This window comes from Capricornis sumatraensis, chromosome 22 (assembly GCF_032405125.1).
Source record: "Capricornis sumatraensis isolate serow.1 chromosome 22, serow.2, whole genome shotgun sequence".
Lineage (NCBI taxonomy): Eukaryota > Metazoa > Chordata > Mammalia > Artiodactyla > Bovidae > Capricornis > Capricornis sumatraensis.
The window spans coordinates 49,519,859-49,541,400 of record NC_091090.1 but is presented as its reverse complement, the minus strand read 5'-3'; the positions used below and the strand labels follow the sequence as shown (position 1 = coordinate 49,541,400).

General features: G+C 37.0%; 1 protein-coding gene across 1 annotated transcript in view; it reads right to left on the bottom strand.

Moving 5' to 3' along the window:
• The window catches only part of LOC138098006 (uncharacterized), a 240,996-nt gene that overhangs the window by 49,784 nt on the left and 169,670 nt on the right, over positions 1-21,542 (bottom strand). The window contains 2 exon segments of the mRNA XM_068994207.1: positions 6,630-6,789; positions 17,638-17,801. Coding sequence (XP_068850308.1) covers positions 6,630-6,789; positions 17,638-17,801 — 324 coding nt within the window.

Below are 21,542 nucleotides of genomic sequence, written 5' to 3'. Positions count from 1 at the left end.
CCACCTCCTAGACTCAAAGAAGCATGTTTGTGCTTGAAACCAGCAAGATGCAAGGCTCCCGGGTTAGTCACCACTCTGTCACCCACCATTTTGGATTCAGTTTGATTCCTGGTTTCCACTTCCACTTGACACCCCTAATTTCATATCTGGCTAGCTCCAGTATCAGTTGTTACTTACCCTCACCTACTTTCAAGTCCCCACCAAGCTTGTAAAACACTCAGAGACTGTCCATTGTCCCTCAGCTACAGGTCAGGACGCTGAACATGAACACAAGAACACAATCCATAAGTGACTACGGAACTGAATCGGACAGGATGTCAAGGATCATTTAGATCTCTCATGAATAAACAACTCTTACTGTTGGAAAATGGACGCATGAATTAGAGTGCATTAAACTCTTTATTTTCCAAGAGGCAGAAGTATTAGTTAGAGCTAAAATAAGCAGTTATACAAAAGTCAGTGCAAAGGCAACTCAAAGTCTTAAACAAATGAGTTACTTCTTTTTACTAAAACTTTCAATGGCTTTCTACTACCCATGGTATTAACAAACATACAGTCTATTGTGTACTTTCCTCGTTTCCAGTCTACCTCTCCAGGTTGATCTCTCTCCTTTTCTGTCCTTCTGATCTTTGTTCCAGTCAAAACAAACTGCTTTCAGTTTTCAGACTTGCTTGGTATTTCTATCACTATACCTCAACTCACTGTCTCCTTTTTCTAAGAGATAATTGGGTTGAAAATATTCAGTTCATGAGCTCCTTGTTTAATTGCAAGGACTGATTCTCAATATAGACTTTTGCATGGAAAAATCAAGTGCCTCCACCTCAAATCCCCATCAACATGCTTCCAATTTTTCTGTGTACTGCCACTTTGCAATTTATGACCCAGATCAAAGCTTTGCCCCCACTCCCTGGCTGTATTCCCCAAGCAGAACTGAGTAATACCTCTAGGAAAACATGGCAGTCATACCATGCATGACACAATACTCGCAATTTGCTGTATTGATAACCATTCTTAGTTTCGCCTCCCTGCGTACATAGTTCATCAATAACTGTAGGTTCAGCTTCTCTTAATCATCTTCTGTTATAAATTGTATAGAATCTATAATAATTATAATTTATTTATGATTAGAAATATAAATTATATAAATTAAATTTAAAATGCTATAATTTTAATTAAATCATTATAAATTTGATTTATTGAAATCATTAAATATTTTATTTAATTATAAATCATATAATATAATAATATAATTAATAAATATAATAATTTACATGTTTGTGTTATCATTTATAGTAAACATAAATTATAAATTATAAATTATTAAAATTATTAAATTTTATTAAAAATTATAAAATGTATAGACCTTCAGAATAGAATTTCATCAAGAATGAACTAAACAGCTCAGTTGTGGTCCCTACATGAAAGTAGTGGATAAATAGCAACGCTTCCACAAAGATAAGGAACACGGTTCTTATCCTATGTGTTTCTTTGTGTGGTTCCCTGTATGTATGCATTCATTATAAGAAGTCAGCAGCTTCTTCTCAATGTATCTTACGTATTTCCATTGTATGTGTGTGCTTAGTTGCTCAGTCGTGTCTGAGTCTTGCGACCCTATGGACTGTAACACACCAAGCTCCTCTGATCATAGGATTCTCCAGGCAAAAATACTGGAGTGGATTGCCATTTCCTTTTCCAGGGGATCTTCCCAACCCAGAGATCCAACCCGCCTTTCCGCACGCAGCTTCTTTACCTGGTGAGCCATTTCCATTGTATAGGCAACCCTTAATGAAACCTGTTCTAACAGACAACAAGAATATTCATCTTCATTAATTGCATATGGTAGTTCCCAGATAATGCAGCACTCAAGAAGCAGACACTTCAGCTGCCATGCCTTTCAATCTCTCTGTTTGACTGGGTCCATCTCTCTGTGTACATACACTCCATTGTCCCATGATGCACAACTGACCTAACTCTCCATCTCTGCCTGGCATCCTGCTACTTTCACGAACTTCAACAGCCCCTTTTAAAGTGGTAGTTTGTTTAATAAAATAATTACAATGTAAATTAGTCTTCAACAAATAGTAAGGCACACTTTGGAATTAAATTCCTAAATATGGAAGTTTTGCTTCTCAATATGGTTAAAACTATTATATAAGTTGAACCATAGCCCTTCAATCTATGTACCTAGAAATATCATTTCTTCTGTTGCTAATGAAGGTCCTACGGCCCAAATTTATTAAAGGTATACGTTTGCATGGGATAATAATTGGGTCGATAATATTAAATTCATGGGCTCATTATTTAATTGCAAGGGCAGATTATGAATACAGCTTCTAAAATGTATTTTAATGAAAAACACTACATCCTGACCTAATCATATCAACCTTATGCTATCTAATTAAGGATGCAAAAAATCATTAGAGTTGCAAAATATTAGTTCCAGCTCCATCAGGCTGGGAGCTGCCCCTTCATGAATATATATTTTTTTTACTCCATGATAAATAGTTAATGAGGTAAAAATGACAAAATTTGCATGTAGGCAAATTAGTTTAATAGAATGATGTCTTTTCTGACTACTGAAAGTGACCTTTTCCTTCTCAAAAAAAATGGCTAAAATACTTTGAAATTATCGTCTGGCTGTCTTTGTACAAATGACAAATTATATGTATGAGCAACATAAAAATTATAAAATGCAATAATCCTAAATTCTCATCATACTTTAAATGTGTTCTCTGCTTTTGCATTTATCAATTTAATAAAAGGAAATTAACCATATTATAAAGTGTCCGTTTATGTGGCAATTTTTAATCCAGAGCATAAAAATGAGAAGCACGTGCTTAATAGCTAACATGATGGCAAAGACTCTAGATCAAATTTTTAAAGCACAAGAATTCTAGACTACTTACATGAAATACTTTTATATTAAAATGTCCATTCCACTCTTAATTTAGCATTTTAGACTATAGATGATTGCTCTCAATTAAACTGGTATAACATCTTGAAATTAGTATATCAATTATTCAACAGGGCTACCTTGCTTCTCTACTGAAATAAACTAAGCAAGCAAGCATAACACAGGTTAAGAACAATAACACACAAAATTAGTCATAATGAAGAGAAAGGCTTCATGGCACAAATACCCAGTCAGGAAGAGATGAGATAAATAAAATATATATGTCTGTCCATTCAACTTGGTGAATGTTTCTGTGTACCTAGCAAATGTACCTGCCCCCCAGAAAATAACAGGTGCTCTACAGATTTCCAAACGATTTGCATAAACATCTCTATGAGTCTCATCACTGATCCATGCTGAGTCTATGTCATGAAAGGCTCAGCAGCCATTTATCTTGATGTCTTAACTTCTCTTAATGGCCCAACAGAATCTAAGCCAAAATAGTTTACTTAAGATACAAATGTCTTTGATTAAACTGTTTACTGTTGTTACATGTAATCAAACATGTTGCATGTCTCTTCTCTGGTCTATTGAATGTGCGTGCCGTCAGCCTGATGGACAAACCTCCAGTGACACTCTTCCTGAGTTCTGCTCTTGTCCATCATGTGTCAGCTAAGACATTTAACAAGGAAGGGAATAAATACTAATTTTAAATAATTTTTTCATCTCCTTTAATTTCCCTTCCAGCACCTAAACATTTGTTTATTTCCCCCTCCCTTCTTCACTCGCCTCTTCTTTTCCTTCTTTTTCTTCTTCCCACCTTTGCCCATCTCTCCCTCTTTAATTCTATTTCTCTTTTTTAACTAAAATGAAAATAATAAGTAATAAAATAACTTTCTGTTTTCCTCTGAAGTCTCTTGTTCAACTCAAATTGTTTTGATCCTCAATGTTGGATGGCTTCCAAATTCCTAAACTTCCATATTGTGAAACCAAATGATGAAATAAAATGAACTATACCTACCTCAGACACTTTGAAATTACACTAGAGAGAAAGTACACTTCACTTAATTTTTGGATCTTTTCATTCACTTTGGCCTTTTAAAAAGCACACTGTTAGTCAAGGATTTAAAAAGAAACCAAAATGTATATATGCAAAGTAAAAATGAATATATGGTAAAGTCAAGGACAGTGGTCTCAAAATGTCTGCTGTAATGTTAAACTAATTATTAAATTAACAGAATTCAAGACATATGGAGTATATTATTAGTAAAACCATATGAAAAATTTTTTAAGCAAATGTTTAGGTTTCTGTCAAGTAGAGAACAGAATGGGGTAATTTTATATTTATTATATGGGGAGACTAAATATGTTTAATAATTCAGTGGTTTATGCACACTTTCTTTTATGTATTGAACAAATAGACAATAAAAGTGTACCATATTCTGCAGAACCTGTTAAAGATTGTGGAAAGAAAGTTGGAGAAAATATCACTTTACTACACAAGAAGATTTTAGTCTAAAGAGAAAGAGGGACAGGTGGAAAGTTAATTCTTAGATGCTGGAAGTATCAAGTAAAACAGATAATTTTAGCAAAAAGGAGTTGGTTCCCCCTGGCAGGCTCCACAAAGAAAACACTTAAACTGAGTCCAAGAGAATAATTACTTTGCCAAGTGGTACTTGAATAGTTGTATGCCAGGCTGCATGAAGCACAGGCTAGAATCAGGATTGCTGGGAGAAATATCAATAACCTCAGATATGCAGATGACACCACCCTTATGGCAGAAAGTGAAGATGAACTAAAGAGCCTCTTGAAGAAAGGGAAATAGGAGAGTAAAAAAGTGGCCTTAAAACTCAACATTCAAAAAATTAACATGAAGGCATCCAGTCCCATCATCAGTTCAGTCGCTCAGTCATGCCTGACTCTTTGCAATTTCATGGACTGCAGCAGGCCAGGCTTCCTCATCCATCACCAACTCCCAGAGCCTCCTCAAACTCATGTTCATCATGTTGGTGATGCCATCCAACCATCTTATCCTCTGTTGCCCTCTTCTCCTGCCTTCAATCTTTCCCAGCATCAGGGTCTTTTCTAATGAGTCAGCTCTTCACATTAGGTGGCCGAAGTATTGGAGCTTCAGCTTCAGTATCAGTCCTTCCAATGAATATTCAGGACTGATTTCCTTTAGGATGGACTGGTTGGATCTCCTTGCAGTCCAAGGGACTCTCAGGAGTCTTCTCCAACACCACAGTTCAAAAGCATCAATTCTTCAGCTTTCAGCTTTCTTTATAGTTCAACTCTCACATCCATACATGACCACTGGAAAACCCATAGCTTTGACTAGATGGACCTTTGTTGGAAAAGTAACATCTCTGATTTTTAATATGCAGTCTAGGTTGCTCATAGCTTTTCTTCCAAGGGGCAAGGCGTCTTTTAATATCATGGCTGCAGTCACCATTTGCAGTGACTTTGGAGCCCAAGAAAATAAAGTCTATCACTGTTACCATTGTTTCCCCATCCATTTGCCATGAAGTGATGGGACCGGATGCCATGATCTTAGTTTTTTGAATGTCGAGTTTTAAGCCAACTTTTTCACTCTCTTCTTTCACCTTCATCAAGAGGTTCTTTAGTTCTTCTTCACTATCTGCCATAAGGGTGGTATCATCTGCGTATCTGAGGTTATTGATATTTCTTCCATCAATGTTAATTCCAGCTTGTGCTTTATCCAGCCTGGCATTTCGCATGATGTACTCTGCATATAAGTTAAATAAGTAGTCCCATCATGTCATGGCAAATAGATGGGGAAACAATGAAAACAGTGACAGACTTTATTTTTTGTGGCTCCAGATGGTGACTGCAGCCGTGAAATTAAAAGACACTTGCTCCTCAGAAGAAAAACTATGACCCACCTAGACAACATATTAAAAGGCAGAGACATTATTTTGCCAACAAAGGTCTGTCAAGTCAAAGCTATTATTTTTCCAGTAGTCATGTATGGATATGAGAGTTGGACTATAAAGAAGGCTGAGCACACAAGAATTGATGCTTTTGAACTGTGGTGCTAGAGAATATTCTTGAGAATCCCTTAGACTGTAAGGAGAACCAACCAGTCCATCCTAAAGGAAATCAGTCCTGGATATTCATTGGAAGGACTGATGCTGAAGCTAACGCTGCAATACTTCAACCACCTGATGTGAAGAACTGACTCACTGGAAAAGACACAAGTACAGAGCTCTAGGAGACACTGACATTAACCAGAAGAGGCTGATGGAGCCAATGAAAATGCAAGGAGACTAGTACTAAAAGAAGGAAGTTAATCTAGGGAACTGGCTAACAAGGCATCACAGCAAAAAGGCAGAAATAATATTCCCCTCTCCTGTTCACTCAGAGTCACATGAAAGTTGATGATCATGTCATGTGTGGAAACTCATTCTTTTTTATTCTTCACAATCCTTGTGTCATTTTGCCCAATATATGTACAGCAGTTGTGAACAAATATTTTTATAGGAAAATTAGAATGCTGGACAATACAGACCACATGGGTGTGTCTCCTCAATTCAATTAATAAAAAAAAAATCATCAATATACAATGGAGTGGCAGGATTTGTACAGTGGTGGCTATCATATACAATAGTCAATGGTTTCAAGAACAATGAGAGAAAATTTAACGACTTGCTGGTATGCTAAGAGAATGAGTGTCTTTTGTGCAATGAAAATGCTAATCTACTTCAAACAAACTCACCTTCCTTCTCTCACCATTGAGTCCTCTCCATTGCTCAGATCTTTTTATGATATAGCTTAGCTCCTGATTGGAAATCTCCAAATCATATGGTATAAAGAACTTGCTTTCTTCACTGTGGATGCGCTGAAATGTGTCTAATATCCAAGAATCATTGTGCAATCTAAAAAAAAAAAAAATCATTTATCTGTTTTTTCCCCAAAATAATTGTTTGTTTTTTCCCAAAAAATGTTAAATATTTTTTTATTTTATAAATTTCTATGTATTTAACTCACTAGTCCCCCTTCTTTTTCAGAAATTATTTGTTTGTGATTTAATAATTTTCTCTGCTAAACATCATAGTCCAACAACAATTTGGGATTTTTATAGTTGTCTCCTAGAAGTTTACGATGTCTGATTCTAAGTTATAGACTGTTGAAAAATGAGAAATATTTAGTCAGTAATTTGTATATAAGTGCCTAAATTAGTTCAAATCTGAGGGATTTGCCAAAGGAAATTTAAGCTGGGATTTACTTTTCCTCAGTGAGTTGGTTTTAGAGCCGTGTCACCAGCTCAGTAGCACAGAGGTTTTGCTTTATGATATGAATCCATAAATAGACAAATCTGGTGAAACGTCTAACCTGTTGAACTACTCATTTAATCCATTCCCATTTTTAAAACCAACTCCAAGTATTCATTTAGAAAAGCACATTTCTCTTGTGATGTTGATAAAGTGACAGCAAAGCATCTTACTGAAAAGCATTAATATTTCATTGGTAACATTTAGCTGAATTATAAACATTAATTAAGCCAATACTTATAAAACTTTTCCACAAATTACTTCTAAGTTCAAGGAAGAGAAAATGTGTATTCTATCCCTAATTTACCAACATATTTGTTTTAATATAATGTTTGTTTTTGTAAAAGTAAAAATAAAATTTAGGAATTCCCTGGCAGTCCAATTGTTAGGACACTTTGCTTCCACTACAGGGGGTGTCAGTTCAATCCCTGGTCAGGGAACTAAGACCTTGCATGTCATGTAGTGTGGCAAAAAAATAAAAGAAAAGAAAAGAAAGAAAAACTTTAAGTAAAATTAAAATTCTGGGAAAATATCATATTTATCCTGTGACTTAGCAGACACTTGGTGCACCATGTTTCATGGAACCAGTTTAAGGACAAAATTGTGCCACTAACATTCTGTAGGCCAGATCAAGAACCCCAGTGCATCACAGTGTTAATAAACATAAAGAGAAGTAAGTTTATACAAGATGCCAAAATATGAACTGGACTATCAAGCCAGTTAAGGATCACATGGAAATTATTTCTATACAAAGTGGAGAATTTTAAATAGTTTCTTTCAATGGTTAGGATAATTATCTTGTGCTCTAAGTGCACTTGAAAATGAAATTTAAACGTATTGCTTTCCTGTTATAATGGTTATAATACATACATTGTGTTATCTAGCCTTACTTTAATCCTGTTATTTACATACTAACATATTAAAATAAAAAAGTTATCTGACTGTTTTTAAGTAGCAGAGAGAGAAATTAAACTCAGCACTAACTCCAGAGTTCATTCTATTCCATCATCTGACTCCTCAGTAAAAATAACTGCCTCTATCTTGATTGTTTCCAAATAGCATAATAGATGTTTTGACTCTTCCTGTCAGATATGATACCTGTGTTTTCCCACCTCCCCAACTGTTTTTCATTCATCACAGAGTGGAAATACAGTCAGCATTCTGTAAATGCAGACTCTACACCCACATATTCAACAAATCGGGGATTAGAAAAGTTTTGAAAAAAAATTCCAGAAAATTCCCAAAAGCAAAGCTTGAATTTGTAGTACACAAGTAACTACTTACCTAGCATTTACATAATCTAGAAATAAGTTTAAGCACACTTGACCCTTGAACAACATGGGTTTGAATTCTTCAGATCTGCTTACACACAGATTTTTTCCAATACATTTTCAGTCATCCTTCCTATCTTGCTGCATCCCTGACTTCAGCCTATGGTGTATCACAAAGGCAATACACACTTGGCATTCTGTAGTTCGCTGAACCTTGGGAGGTGGAACCCCAGGATATGGAGAGCTGACTCTCCATAGGTTTGAGCGTCTATTTTTGTTTGCTTAGTTTGGGGATTTTTTTGGTTGTTTTTAACTTTGGCCATATAGCGGCATGTGGTATCTTAGTTCCTCAAACAGGGATCAAACCCATGCTCTCTGAACTGGAAGCATACAGTCTTAACCACTGGATGAACAGGGAAGTCTGGGACTTGAACATCTCATCCACAGGTGTTCTGCAACCAATCCTCCATGGATACTGAGAAATGACTGTAAAAGCAAAACTGCCACCCGGCGTCTCTGATGGTCCATATGGCTTGGTGCCATCTTGAAACGCAACTGCTATTCTTCCCTTGCTTGGAGATTCTAGGTCGGCCATTTGAATGATTTGCTAGTTGTCTTGTTAAACAAGAACTAGTCTTTACCATTCTCTTAAGCTTGTTTAATGTAACATTCATCTTTTTCTTTTAATGGTGGTAAGATTTAATGTAGTTAAATTACTGTCAATTTGCTGCTATAAACATTTTCTATATGAAGATTTTAAGTGCAGGATTATCAACAATGCAATTAACTTTGAATTAATTAGGAATCACAGTCCTATTCCTGCTAGCTTCTGTTCCTTTTGCCCAGGAAATGACTGTCTCCTTTTTATATCTTCTTCATTCTGTGTGAAAGAATGATTATAAAAAACATTCAAGCCAGGATCTACAGGATGGTATACAAATGCTTTAACAGAGAACAGAATGCCACACTGGAATATGGAAAGCTGTGGTTGATGTTGTTCAGTCGCCCAGTCATTTCTGACTCTTCACAACCCCATGGACCACAGCACACCAGGCCTCCCTGTTCCTTTACCATCTCCCGAAGTTTGCCCAAGTCCATGTCGTTGCAACAGTTATACTATCCAGCCATCTCATCCTCTGATGCCCTCTTCTCTTTCTGCCCTCAATCTTTCCCAGCATCAGGGACTTTTCCTATGAGTCAGCTGTTTGTGTCAGGTGACCAAAATACGGGAACCTCAGCTTCCACGTGGAAACAATGTGAAGTTTGTGTGTTAGTCGCTCAATCATATCTGACGCTTTGTGACCCCAAGGACTATAGGCCGCCAGGCTCCTCTGTCCATGGAATTCTCCAGGCAAGAATACTGGAGTAGCTTGCCATTTTCTTCTCCAGGGGATCTTCCTGATCCTAGGATCAAACCTAGGTCACCTGCGTTGCAGGCAGATTCTTTACCATCTGAGCCACCAGGGAAGTCCATAGAGCTGAGAAATATGCTTTCCAAAACTAATAAAGGTTGGTAAGTTGGTAATTCTACCAACTTACCATAGCATTTGTATACCATAATTAATCAATAATTCTATTGATTAATGAATCTAATCTTTACAATCTGAGCCACCAGGGAAGCCCCTGGTTTAATTACATTTAATTAAAATTCTTTTTTTGCCACATTGAGTGTCATTTCCCAGTGAAAACTTCACTATGAGTTAATAATGAATCAACTTACCAACCTTTACTAGTTTTAAAAAGCATATTTCTCAGCTCTATGGACTTCCCTGGTGGCTCAGATGGTAAAGAATCTGCCTGCAATGCAGGAGACCTGGGTTTGATCCCTGGATCAGGAAGATCCTATGGAGCAGAGAATGGCAACCCACTCCAGTATTCTTACCTGAAGAATCCCATGGACAGAGGAGCCTGGTGGGCTACAGTTGATCACTAAGAGTCTACCGAGCCAGCTTATACAAACAAGGAGAAAATAGTCTGTGGTAATGTACATAAAATTCAAAAGTAAATTGAACTTTGATAATTCTGTAAACCACTTGATAATATAATCAGTAAGAAATATAACATTTATCTAAAAGTGCACTGTTTTATCCCTTTTGGATATTTATGCCGTCCACACTGATCAAAGTTTCTAAACATCTAGTACTCACTTTTTTGGTTCTCTTTAGAAAGTTAAAGAGTCCAACTGAATGTGAGAATAATTCTGTTAAGATAATATAAAACAGTTTCAATTTAATAAATATAAACTTTTCATGATCATATTTAGTTATGAAAGTTTGTTATTTTGGAATAATTAAAAATAACACATATACACACATATTTTTCCTATTTTTTTTTGACATTTTGGGCATGTGTGTATAAATATCAGATTGAATTATATAAAGTTGAAGCTATTGGATCACATTGGATGAAAGAAAGAGAAGCAAATATGGAAAAAAATTCTATTGATTAATGAATCTAAATGAATATAAATTTCACTGTACAACTTTTGAGATTTTTTTAGGTTGGTTTTTAATAAAAAGCTAAAAATGTATGATATTCTATTGAAATATACATCATTACATGATGATGTTGAAAATTTTAATTTTTTGAGCAATACAACTGTTCAGTATGCCTAAAAATTTTACATTTTAAAATTATTTCTTTAAAAGGTAATTAAAGTAGAAACTACATTCTACCTGTTCATAAAGCCTTAGGCATTATTGTTTACAGAAACAGGTCACATATTATGCCAGAGGTTCTGGTGATGGACAATGAGACAAAGTAATTTACAAAGTCCTCTGCCCTGTGCCCTACATTTGCAGCAATTCACTGCTTGGTGAATGGCAGAAGCTGTTATGTTTGGTTCACATCTGAATGTGGGTCCTTTATAGAAACCTAGCATGTGACATTTCTTTTAAAGCTAAAAAGGACAAGTGTGAACATTTAGTTAACATAGTATTTTAAGGGTCATGAAAAGGATGGAATCTGTAACTTTAAATAACTCTAATTCAAAAACTATGTAAGAAGAAGAATGTAATGTAAAAATGAAGAAGAATCAAATACGATTGCTTATTTCTAACTCCAGAGCTTACAAAGGAGTTTAGCAGCATGGGTCTATATATGTTGTAGTCCATGTGCTTGGAATATAGGTTCGAAAAGTACTTTATCTACTGGCATAAATACTTTAGACTGTGGCAGGTACAGATCCATACAGACATGATGTAAACAGTCAAGCTTCTTACAGAGTGACAAGCACGTGCTTGCCGAAATTCATTCATTCATTTTTTAAATATTTAAATTTTTTTCTGAGATCCACATATTCTTTAGCAGAATTGTTGAACACTTTAGATGAGGTGTATGACACTGATGAGGAGGTTAGATAGCATCACCGAGTCAAAGCACAGGAATCTGAGCAAACTCCAGGATATAGTGGGCAGAGGAGACTGGTGTGCTGCAGTCCACCGGGACACAAAGTCAGACACAACTTAGCAACTGAACATCAACAAGTGACACCGAAGCATTGATATGTATGGAGAAAGTTTTTATTGTCTTTCTGGAAACCCTTGAGTAGTCACCATTCTGTTTGCTGTTTTTGCTGATTAGTCAGCAAACTGTGTCCAACTTTTTCTGACCCCCCTGGACTGTAGCCTGCCAGGCGCCTCTGCCCATGGGATTTCCCAGGCAAAAGTACTGGAGTAGGTAGCCATTTCTTTCTCCATAGGATCTTCCTGACCTAGGGACTAAACCCAGGTCTCCCACATTACAGGCGGATTCTTTACTGCCGAGCTACCAGGGAAGCCCACCATCCTGTTAATAGTAATTAAAATCCAAATGGCTTTGGTATGAAATTTTCAACATGTATGTAGGTTCATGTTCATAAGTGGACAATCATCTTCCTCATTCATTCCTTGATCATACATTTAATCAGTTTGCAAATATCCACATATGCCTATCAAATGCCGGGAGAAGGAAATGGAAACCCACTCCAATGTTCTTGCCTGGAGAATCCCAGGGACAGAGGAGCTTGGTGGGCTGCCGTCTATGGGGTCGTACAGAGTCGGACACGACTGAAGCAACTTAACAGCAGCAGCAGCAGCTATCAAATGCCAAGTACCTACAACTAGGAAGGGAGGGCATAGGGAAGATTCCTAGAAAGAGATGGATGAAAAGGAGCCCTCATGACTGAGCAATGGGGAGACACAGAGCATTAAGGTCATATATGTGGGGAAGGCATGGCCCCAGTCAAGGGACCTTATATATGCAAAACCAATAGGAAGCCATTAGGGCAACAACAACAGATGTTAAAGCATCTGCCTGCCAATGCAGGAGACCTAGGTTCAATCCTTGGGCCAGGAAGATCCCCTGGAGAAGGAAATGGCAACCCACTCCAGTATTCTTGCCTGGGGAATTCCATGGACAAAGGAGTCATGTATATGACTATATATATATATATATATAGTCAAAAATTATCTGGCGACAGTGAGACCAGACTAACAGTTTAAGAGGGATGAAATTATTTAGCTATATATTGATTAGATAATATTCAGAACTTTTCCCTCCACATGGTAAATGCTAGTTTGCTTTAATAAGGAAAATTGTAAAGAAGATTGATTCAGAAGTGGAGAATCTTTGATTATCTTATACATATTCCCTAGACAATGAATATGCTCATAATACTCTCATCAAAATCTGTCTTTAAATTATTTCAATCCAAATTAATTTTACTAAGTAATAAATGACAGCAGCTAAACTTATAAGGCTATTTGGGACTATTAAGACAATGATTAAGAAGACATCAGCACCCCAAAAACTAATTAACTCAAGTACCAGCCTTTCAGATTTGTGTACCACTTCCAGGAATATGAAAGCTTAAACAAATCTAACTGACATTTAAAGTGTGGTTTCTCATTCTCAAAAGATGCATGCAGCCTATAGATCTTATGGATTATTCAGATAAAGAATTTAGAGTTAAAAGATGTGTATAAAATCAAGAGAAGCTTTACTTGAAAGGGTTATGAGGAACGCTGCAGAGCCAAATATGCAGTAAACACTGAGAGATACAGTGCTCTTCAGAGTTTCTCCTTGAGTCAATGCCTATAGCTGGCCATCTATAAAAGTTTGGTAAACAGGTAAAATTTTGAAAAGAAATTCTAGCAAAGAGAAACTCTGTCTCTTACATCTGAAACATAAGCTGGTGAATTAAAATTACTTAAAAGAAAAGCCCATAAGATGAAATGGCAAAACAGTTAATATTTAAAGATAGTGCAAACAAAGAACAGACCAGAAAAATTTTTAAAAAACAATACTGCATTTAGGTCTTGACACTAGCCACAGCAAATGAATTCTACGTGGCTTATGATTAGGAGTTCATGGAAAATAATGTCTAAATAAAAATAGAAGCAAACACTGGTAAAATCTCTAATGGGGGTATATTTTTTTATCAAGAGCTATTTAAATAGGTCATAAGAATGATCAAAAGACTTGACTTTATATAAATTATGAATATTTATGTTTTAAAAATTAAAAATTCATTTAAAAGGTAATTATCAAATGGGGAAAATATCTGTTAAAGTATGACACAAGAATTAATACTGCTATTATATATTAAACTCATGTAACTTAGTACTAAAAACTTAGAAAAAAAGGAAAAAAGACACTTAAAAGGCATTTCACAAATAAGGACATAAAAATGGGTGATAAAGATACTGAGAATATTTAGTAACTGGAAAATGCACTCATGTTTAGAAAAGGATGAGATTCTGTTTCTTCTGTGAGATTACAAAAGGTTAATGCATGATATGAACACAATTTGCTGTTTCCCCACACACAGTTGTGAAAGCATAAATCTATACAACTTCTCTAGAAAACAATTTCAAATTAGTTACAGGATGTCTTAGAAACATCAACTCTGAACCAGAATGTCTAGGACTCTACTCAAAACTGTAATTGAAAATGAGGGCAAGATCTTAAGATGTTCACCAGAATTATTTATAAGATGTACAAAAATGAAAAATAAGTCTATCATCCAGGAATAAAGTAGTGTTTAAATATTTTATACTGCATATATGCTATAAAATATTGTATAGGCATTACATGCTCATGAAGTAAAGAATATGAAAATATCATATAACATTAAGTTTAAATCAATATATATATAAGAAAAAATATCATGCGGGATCATTTATATAAAGAATCTAAAAAATGATACAAATGAAAAATTATTTACAAAACAGAGAGCGACTCACAGACACAAAAACCAATTTATAGTTACCAAAACAGAGAGCAGGAGGTGTATGGAGAAGATAAATTGGAAGTTTGGGATTAACAGATACACATACTATATACAAAATAGATTAAAAAAAAGAAAAACACCAAGGGCCTACTGTATAGCCCAGGGAACTATTCTCAATACCTTGTAATAATGTATAATGAAAAATAATCTGAAAAATAATATCTGTATATATATGTATAACTGAATCTCCTTGCTATACACTTGAAACTAACACAACATTGTAAATTAGCTATACTACAATTTAAAAGAAACCAAAACAAATGAAAAATGGACATATAAAGTTTTCTGAGTATAATTTCAACTTGGTAAAAATAAACATACACAGGAAAAGATGGAAATGAATTTATCAAAAGATTAATAATGTTAGTAATTAACAAATTACTGGTGTTTTATTTTTATTTTTTTCTATAGTTTCAATTTCATAACTATACCACATATATTCTACCTATAATAACAAAAATCATTTAAAAAATTGATACTTCTATTACAACTACAAAATCCAAAGTAATTACACCCAGCTCAAGAACCTTTCTGCACAGAGGCAAGGAAGCAGCATCCCAGTCAACTCTTCTCCTAGAGCTCCAGAAAGTGAGGATTTTTCCAGTAGAAACTCTTCAGCAAGAAATCACTCAGGCTATTGGACAAATGAGATCCAGTCAGCCCAGCTCCATCAGGTCCAAGCTGGAGCTTACACAGCCAGTCCCCATCCTGGGGAACTTCTGGTGCTGCGATTCATGGGGTCGCAAAGAGTGGGACACGACTGAGCGACTGAACTGAACTGAACAGAGAGCTAGACCAAATGCCCTCTCAGCACCCTGCACCACAGCCCTGAGCTCCTTTGCACTTCTTTGATGCCAGCTGGGTTATCACAAGTTTTGACAGCATTGATCCAAAAGCTCAGAAGAGTTAGGAGTGTTGCTTTAACATCTGAGTTAGGAATGCACACTTCAACCAGTCAACACGCACAGATCCATATTGGCACTCTTCCCTGAGATGAGCTTCCTATGAGTTTGGAGTCTCTTTGCCTACATCCTTGTTTCCCTTCTAGCTAAATTATATGAAGACTTCAAAAATCACTCAAATATTTCAACTGAGGTGTTTGGCTACTGTCCTTGCCATGTCCAGACTCAGGCAGGTTCCTTTCCTCCATGTTCCCAGAGGGTCCTGTGTTGATCTCTTCCTAACACTTTTTAAAAAATTGTTTAAAACACTTAACATGACATCTACCCTCTTAGCAAATTTTTAAGCGTACGGTATAGTATTGTTTCCTAGAGGCACAATTATTACCCAGCGGATTTCTAGAGCTTAATCGTATTGCATAACTGAAACTTTCTATCCATTGAATAGCCACTTCCTATTTCTCCCTTTCCTCGGCCTTTGAAAGCCATCATTCTATTCTGCTTCTGTGACTTGGACTATTTTAGATATCTCATGTAAGTGTAATCATGCAGTACTTGTCCTTCAACAACTAGCTTATTTCACTTAGTATAATGTCCTCAAAATTCATCCATGTTGTCACATAATATAGGACTCCCTTCTTCTTTAAGGTTGAACAATATTCCATTGTGAGTATATGTCACATTTTCCCCCCATTCATCTGCTAACAGACATTTAGCTTGTTTCTACAGCTTAGTTAGGAGTTGGTGTTAGGCACTCAGTCATGTCTGGCTCTTTGTGACCCCATGGATTGTAGCTAACCAGGCTCCTCTGTCCATGGAATTCTCCAGGCAAGGCTACTGGAATGGGTAGCCATTCCCTTCTCTAGGGATCAAACCTGAGTCTCCTGCATTGCAGGCAGACACTTTACCATCAGAACCATCAGGGAAGCTCGGCTATTGTGCATAGTGCTCCGATGAACATGGGGATGTTAATTTCTCTTTACGGTCCTGATTTTGATTTTTTGAATAAATCTCCAGAACTGGAATTGTTGGATTATATTATAAAACTACAGTAGTTATAAAAGTATGGTACTGCATAAACACAGACACATAGAGCAATAGAAAGAACTAGAGAGCCCAGAAATAAGTCCATGCATATAGTCAACTGATCTCTAACAAAAGTACCAAGAGTACACAATGGGGAAAGGGTGGTCTTTTCAATAAATGGTGTCGGGAAAACTGGATATGTACAAGCAAAAGAGTAAGATTTGATGTTTATATTAAACCACACACAAAAATCAACTCAGAATAGATAAACTACCAATATAAGACTTGAAACTGTAAGATGTATACCAAAAAATGTAGGAGGAAAGTTTCATGGCATCAATTTTGGCAGTAATCTCAAAACTTTTAAAAAGCACAGGCAACAAAAGTGAAATTGGACAAGCGCGACTGTAACAAAACAAAAGGCTTCTGCCAGTAAAGGAAGCCCTGGACAGAGTGAAGCTCTTCCCAGCACTTTTATACAGTTTTTCTCCACCCACGCATTCTGCTTGCTAAATTAACATCCTGTTAAGTCTACCTCTAAGATATTCAGGCTCAGCGGTGAAGGATGGTTCTTCTTGTGGTGATTTTCTCAGGGGTGGTGAGAGAGGGAAGAAGCTGAGTTGGAAGAGTGAAGAAAAGAGAAATTTAGACAAATCTTCCAGAAAATTTTCCAGAATGTCATTGGGTATCATGGGATTGCTCCTTGTTTCTTTCCTTTTTTTTTTCTGCTCCTTGTTTCTTGTTGGCCCTTGGTTTGAAGAAACAAGTGTAATGAGTCACAGTAAAGTTAGTTCTTCCTATAAAGGAGAAAACATTCCCCAAAGCTCAAATAATTTCGTGGCTGTTCTACACCTGAGAAAGAGATCTCTACCTTAGCCGTGGAGACGCGGATCTGCCCTCTCTTCTTTACCCATATTCCCACAGCCTCAGCATATGACAAGACTGGAGGCTGAACACTCTGAAGAACAGGACTGGAACACCTTACCTGAGACAATACACATATAAAATCAAAGACGAAATGATGAACAGTAGGACATAAAGTAGCACCGTGAGCATCACACCGAGAATTCCAGATTGCATGGTTCTTTCAAACATCCAGTACAGTTTGGCTGCATCAGCTACTGGAGTCTCCCCACTCTGTGCGAGTCGCTGACAAAAGAAGATACAAATTAAAAATAATCATAATAATAAGGAGAAAACACTGATCATCAAGTTAGATAATTTAAGTATGCAAAAACCATCTGATAGTATAATTTGTTTTTAAATTAAATGTTCAAGGTACTCAAGCTCATCATATCTTCAGTTGCAGGAAGAAAAAGGAAAAGACCCGGCTTGCATGGTTGGCTTATCAGGGTTTTCTCATTTTCTCTATAAGCGTTTAAATGAGTGCGCTCTACATGCAATTCATAAAGTAAAAGCTATGTTTTATTTATGTACTATTAACTTCTGATTTAATGAGCACAAAATATGAAGAAATTAAATACCATGGTGGAAAGATTCTTTTTTTTCTGAAGCAGATTTGAAAGAAATTTAATTTGTGCTTTGTGTAAAATAGATGGCTTATTTTTAAAACTTATAAAAAAAAGTTATCAGGCTATTTAATGCGAGCTTGAAAACGAAAGTTTACATTAGGTCAATTTAATAACGTCTTTATTTTAAACAGGGGAAAGTATATTCTATATTGGGTTAGAAATAAATACAAGGCAAAGAGGTCTTTAAAGCAAATATAAAACGCTAAGATGTTGTCATATGACTTCTTTGACCTTTGAGTTTTATAAAACATGAATGTTCTTTAATTATGACTCTCATGATCTCAAGTGGAAGTCATATGCCATATAAATGCAAATAAGGTATTTTTTCCCCAATGTAAGTGAGAAGGACATCTTTCTCTACTTTTTAAAAAATATTTATTAAACTGACCATTATATGCTGAAGATGTGGATTTGGTGCCTGGGTTGGGAAGATCCCCTGGAGGAGGGCAAGGCAACCCACTCCAGTATTCTTGCCTGGGAAATCCCATGGACAGAGGAGCCTGGCAGGCTACAATCCATGGGGTCACTAAAGAGTCAGACACGACCATAGTGACTAAACAGCAAAGGGCATGTTTAAAAAGAATCCATAGTACACATGTATAGAAAAAAACAGAAGCCTGGAGAGGTTAACTTATACTTTTCTTACATCAAAATATCTGGTACTGATATTCCAACTCTCAGCTGCTGCTTCTTCCATCGCCACTCCAAAACTTATTTCTATGTGCTGTTCTGGGATTTACAGAAGTAAATGGATTTCCCTTGCAAAATGTAAGCCTGTTGCTAGGACTTTGGGCAGCAGATCTGAGAAGGCATCTCCCTTGCCTTGGCTGTTCGCTAGGCTGGCTTTCCCTTGCTCAGGGTTCCGGGCTGATCGTTCTAAGTCCACTAATGGCTTCTCCGGCCTTGTGTGAGAATGCAGACTTCTTATCTCTGAGAGGAAGGACCCCTGTTTACAACCTGCAGATAAGTGTGATTGGTGACTCTGCGAGATGTAAATTTAACATCGTTAAAATGAACGAAAAGCAGTGTGCTTCAAGCTTGCCCATGTACCTAGTGTCCAGTCTCCATGTAAAGGGTTAGAGGTACAATCGTGTGCCAGTGAGAGTTTGTTGGTACTTGGAAGAGTTGCTTTCAGATTCTAGCCTGTCACCACTCTCTGAAGTCTCAGTACCATGGACCACCTTGATGACAGGTCAGAAGAGGGAGCCTGATCAGTTAGAGGGACTTCCCAGGTGGCTCAGAAGGTAAAGAATCCCACCTGTAATGCAGGAGACCTGGGTTCAATCCTTGGGTTGGGAAGTTTTCCTGGAGAAGGGAGTGGCTACTCCACTATTCTTGCCTGGGGAATTCCATGGACAGAGGAGCCTGATGGGCTAGAGTTAGAAGTGGCTGTGTTTTCCATCCCATCCTAAGTCTTTTCAACCCTTTGATTAGCCTCATTCGCATTCTGAGTGGATTGGCTGGGACCAACTGGATTTTGTCCATGTTCCTATTTCTTGTGGACTCCAGGTTAGTAAGGAGACTTGGCACCAAGGATTATTGAGCAGGAGGGGTAGAGAAGGATGCTATCTACATTCCAGTAGGACCGTCGCCCCTGGTATCTCCTGGCTCCTCCTGGGGCCTCATGTGTCTACTGAGAAGGTGAGGAGCCACCCCAGAAGGTGAGGTGGTCCTATTGCAACATCACATAGGAGGCCATCTGGGAGGATGAGCAGCTGCCGTTTATGATCTTCTGAGATCTCACAGCCCTCCTGGAACAGGTTTCCTGTTCCAACCAGATCCCCTAGAGAGATCACCAGATGAATAGTCCACTGTATCAAAGGCAGCTGACAAAACATGCTCTGTTAATTTACCCTGGTGCCTCTGATATCATCTACAGGAAAGTAGCCTCCAGCAGGGCCATCTCAGAACCAGTACAGAGGTCTGTGACCTGATGGAAGCAGACTTGGATTGTAGCAGATGAATGTAACACTCCTGTGTCTGTGTGTGTGTGTGTGTGTGTGTGTGTGTGTGTGTGTGTGTGTGTGTTCAGTCACTAAGTCACATCCAACTCTTCTGCAACCCATAGACTGTAACCTGGCAGGCTCCTCTGTCCATGGGATTTCCCCGGCAAGAATACTGGAGTGGGTAGCCATTTCCTACTCTAGGGGATCTTCCCGACACAGGGATCGAACATGTCTTTTTCATTGTCAGATGGATTCTTTACTGCTGAGCCACCGGAGAAGCCATTATTGGCAGTTCAGTTCAGTTCAGTTCAGTTCAGTTCAGTCACTCAGTCATGTCTGACTCTTTGTGACCCATGGACTGTGTAGCACACCAGGCTTCCCTGTCCATGACCAACTCCTGGAGCTTGCTCAAACTCATGTCCATTCAGTCAGTGATGCCATCCAACCATCTCATCCTCTCTCACCCCCTTCTCCTCCTGCCTTCGATCTTTCCCAGCATCAGGGTCTTTTCCAATGAATCAGTTCTTCACATCAGGTGGCCAAAGTATTGGAGCTTCAGCTTCGGCATCAGTCCTTCCAATGAATATTCAGGACTGATTTCCTTTAGGATTGACTGGTTTGATTATTGGCAGAATCTATTTCAAATACAATTAACAAGCAAGGTCCATCAAAAACCCCCTTGCTATGATCTGGTGGTGGTGGTGGTGGTTTGGTCGCTAAGTCATGTCCGACTCTTGTGAGGCCAAGGACTGTAGCCCGCCAGGCTTCTCTGACCATGGAATCCTCCAGGCAAGAATACAGGAGTGGTTTTCCATTTCCTTCTCCAAGCTATGATCTGTTGGACACAATGAATGAGTCGAAACACATATATACCAGTTGGAAAACCATCTTCTTAAAAGGATAAATAGAGTAGTTAAGGAATATTATTACATGAATTAAGATAAGTTTATAAATGAATATTTGATTTAGAATTATTATTAGCAATTTTATACAAATTCATATTGTAAGTATATCATTGTTAATTATGAAATCTTAAACTATATATTTTAGAGTGAAAATGCACTGTTTTGTCATTTCATATAACATCACAAATGTTAAATGCCTGTGGAGAAATTTTTAAATAATTTTTTAAATTATTTATTATTTAGAAATCTTTAAAAAGCTCTTCTTCTTCTTCAATATATCTATTACAACAGAGTATTAAATCAAAAGGAAATAAATAACCTAACCGAGTAAAGCAACTACTGTACAATTACTTTTTACAAAGTTTGGCTGTGAAAATCCTTTGTATTAAAAAAAAAAATTACCAAAAAGGTTACAAAAGAAACCTTCTTTGTAATAATTTTGAAAATGTACCAATTAGTTTGGATTTGATCTCCACTAATTCTGTTTTTTGCAAGTGTTTAACATAG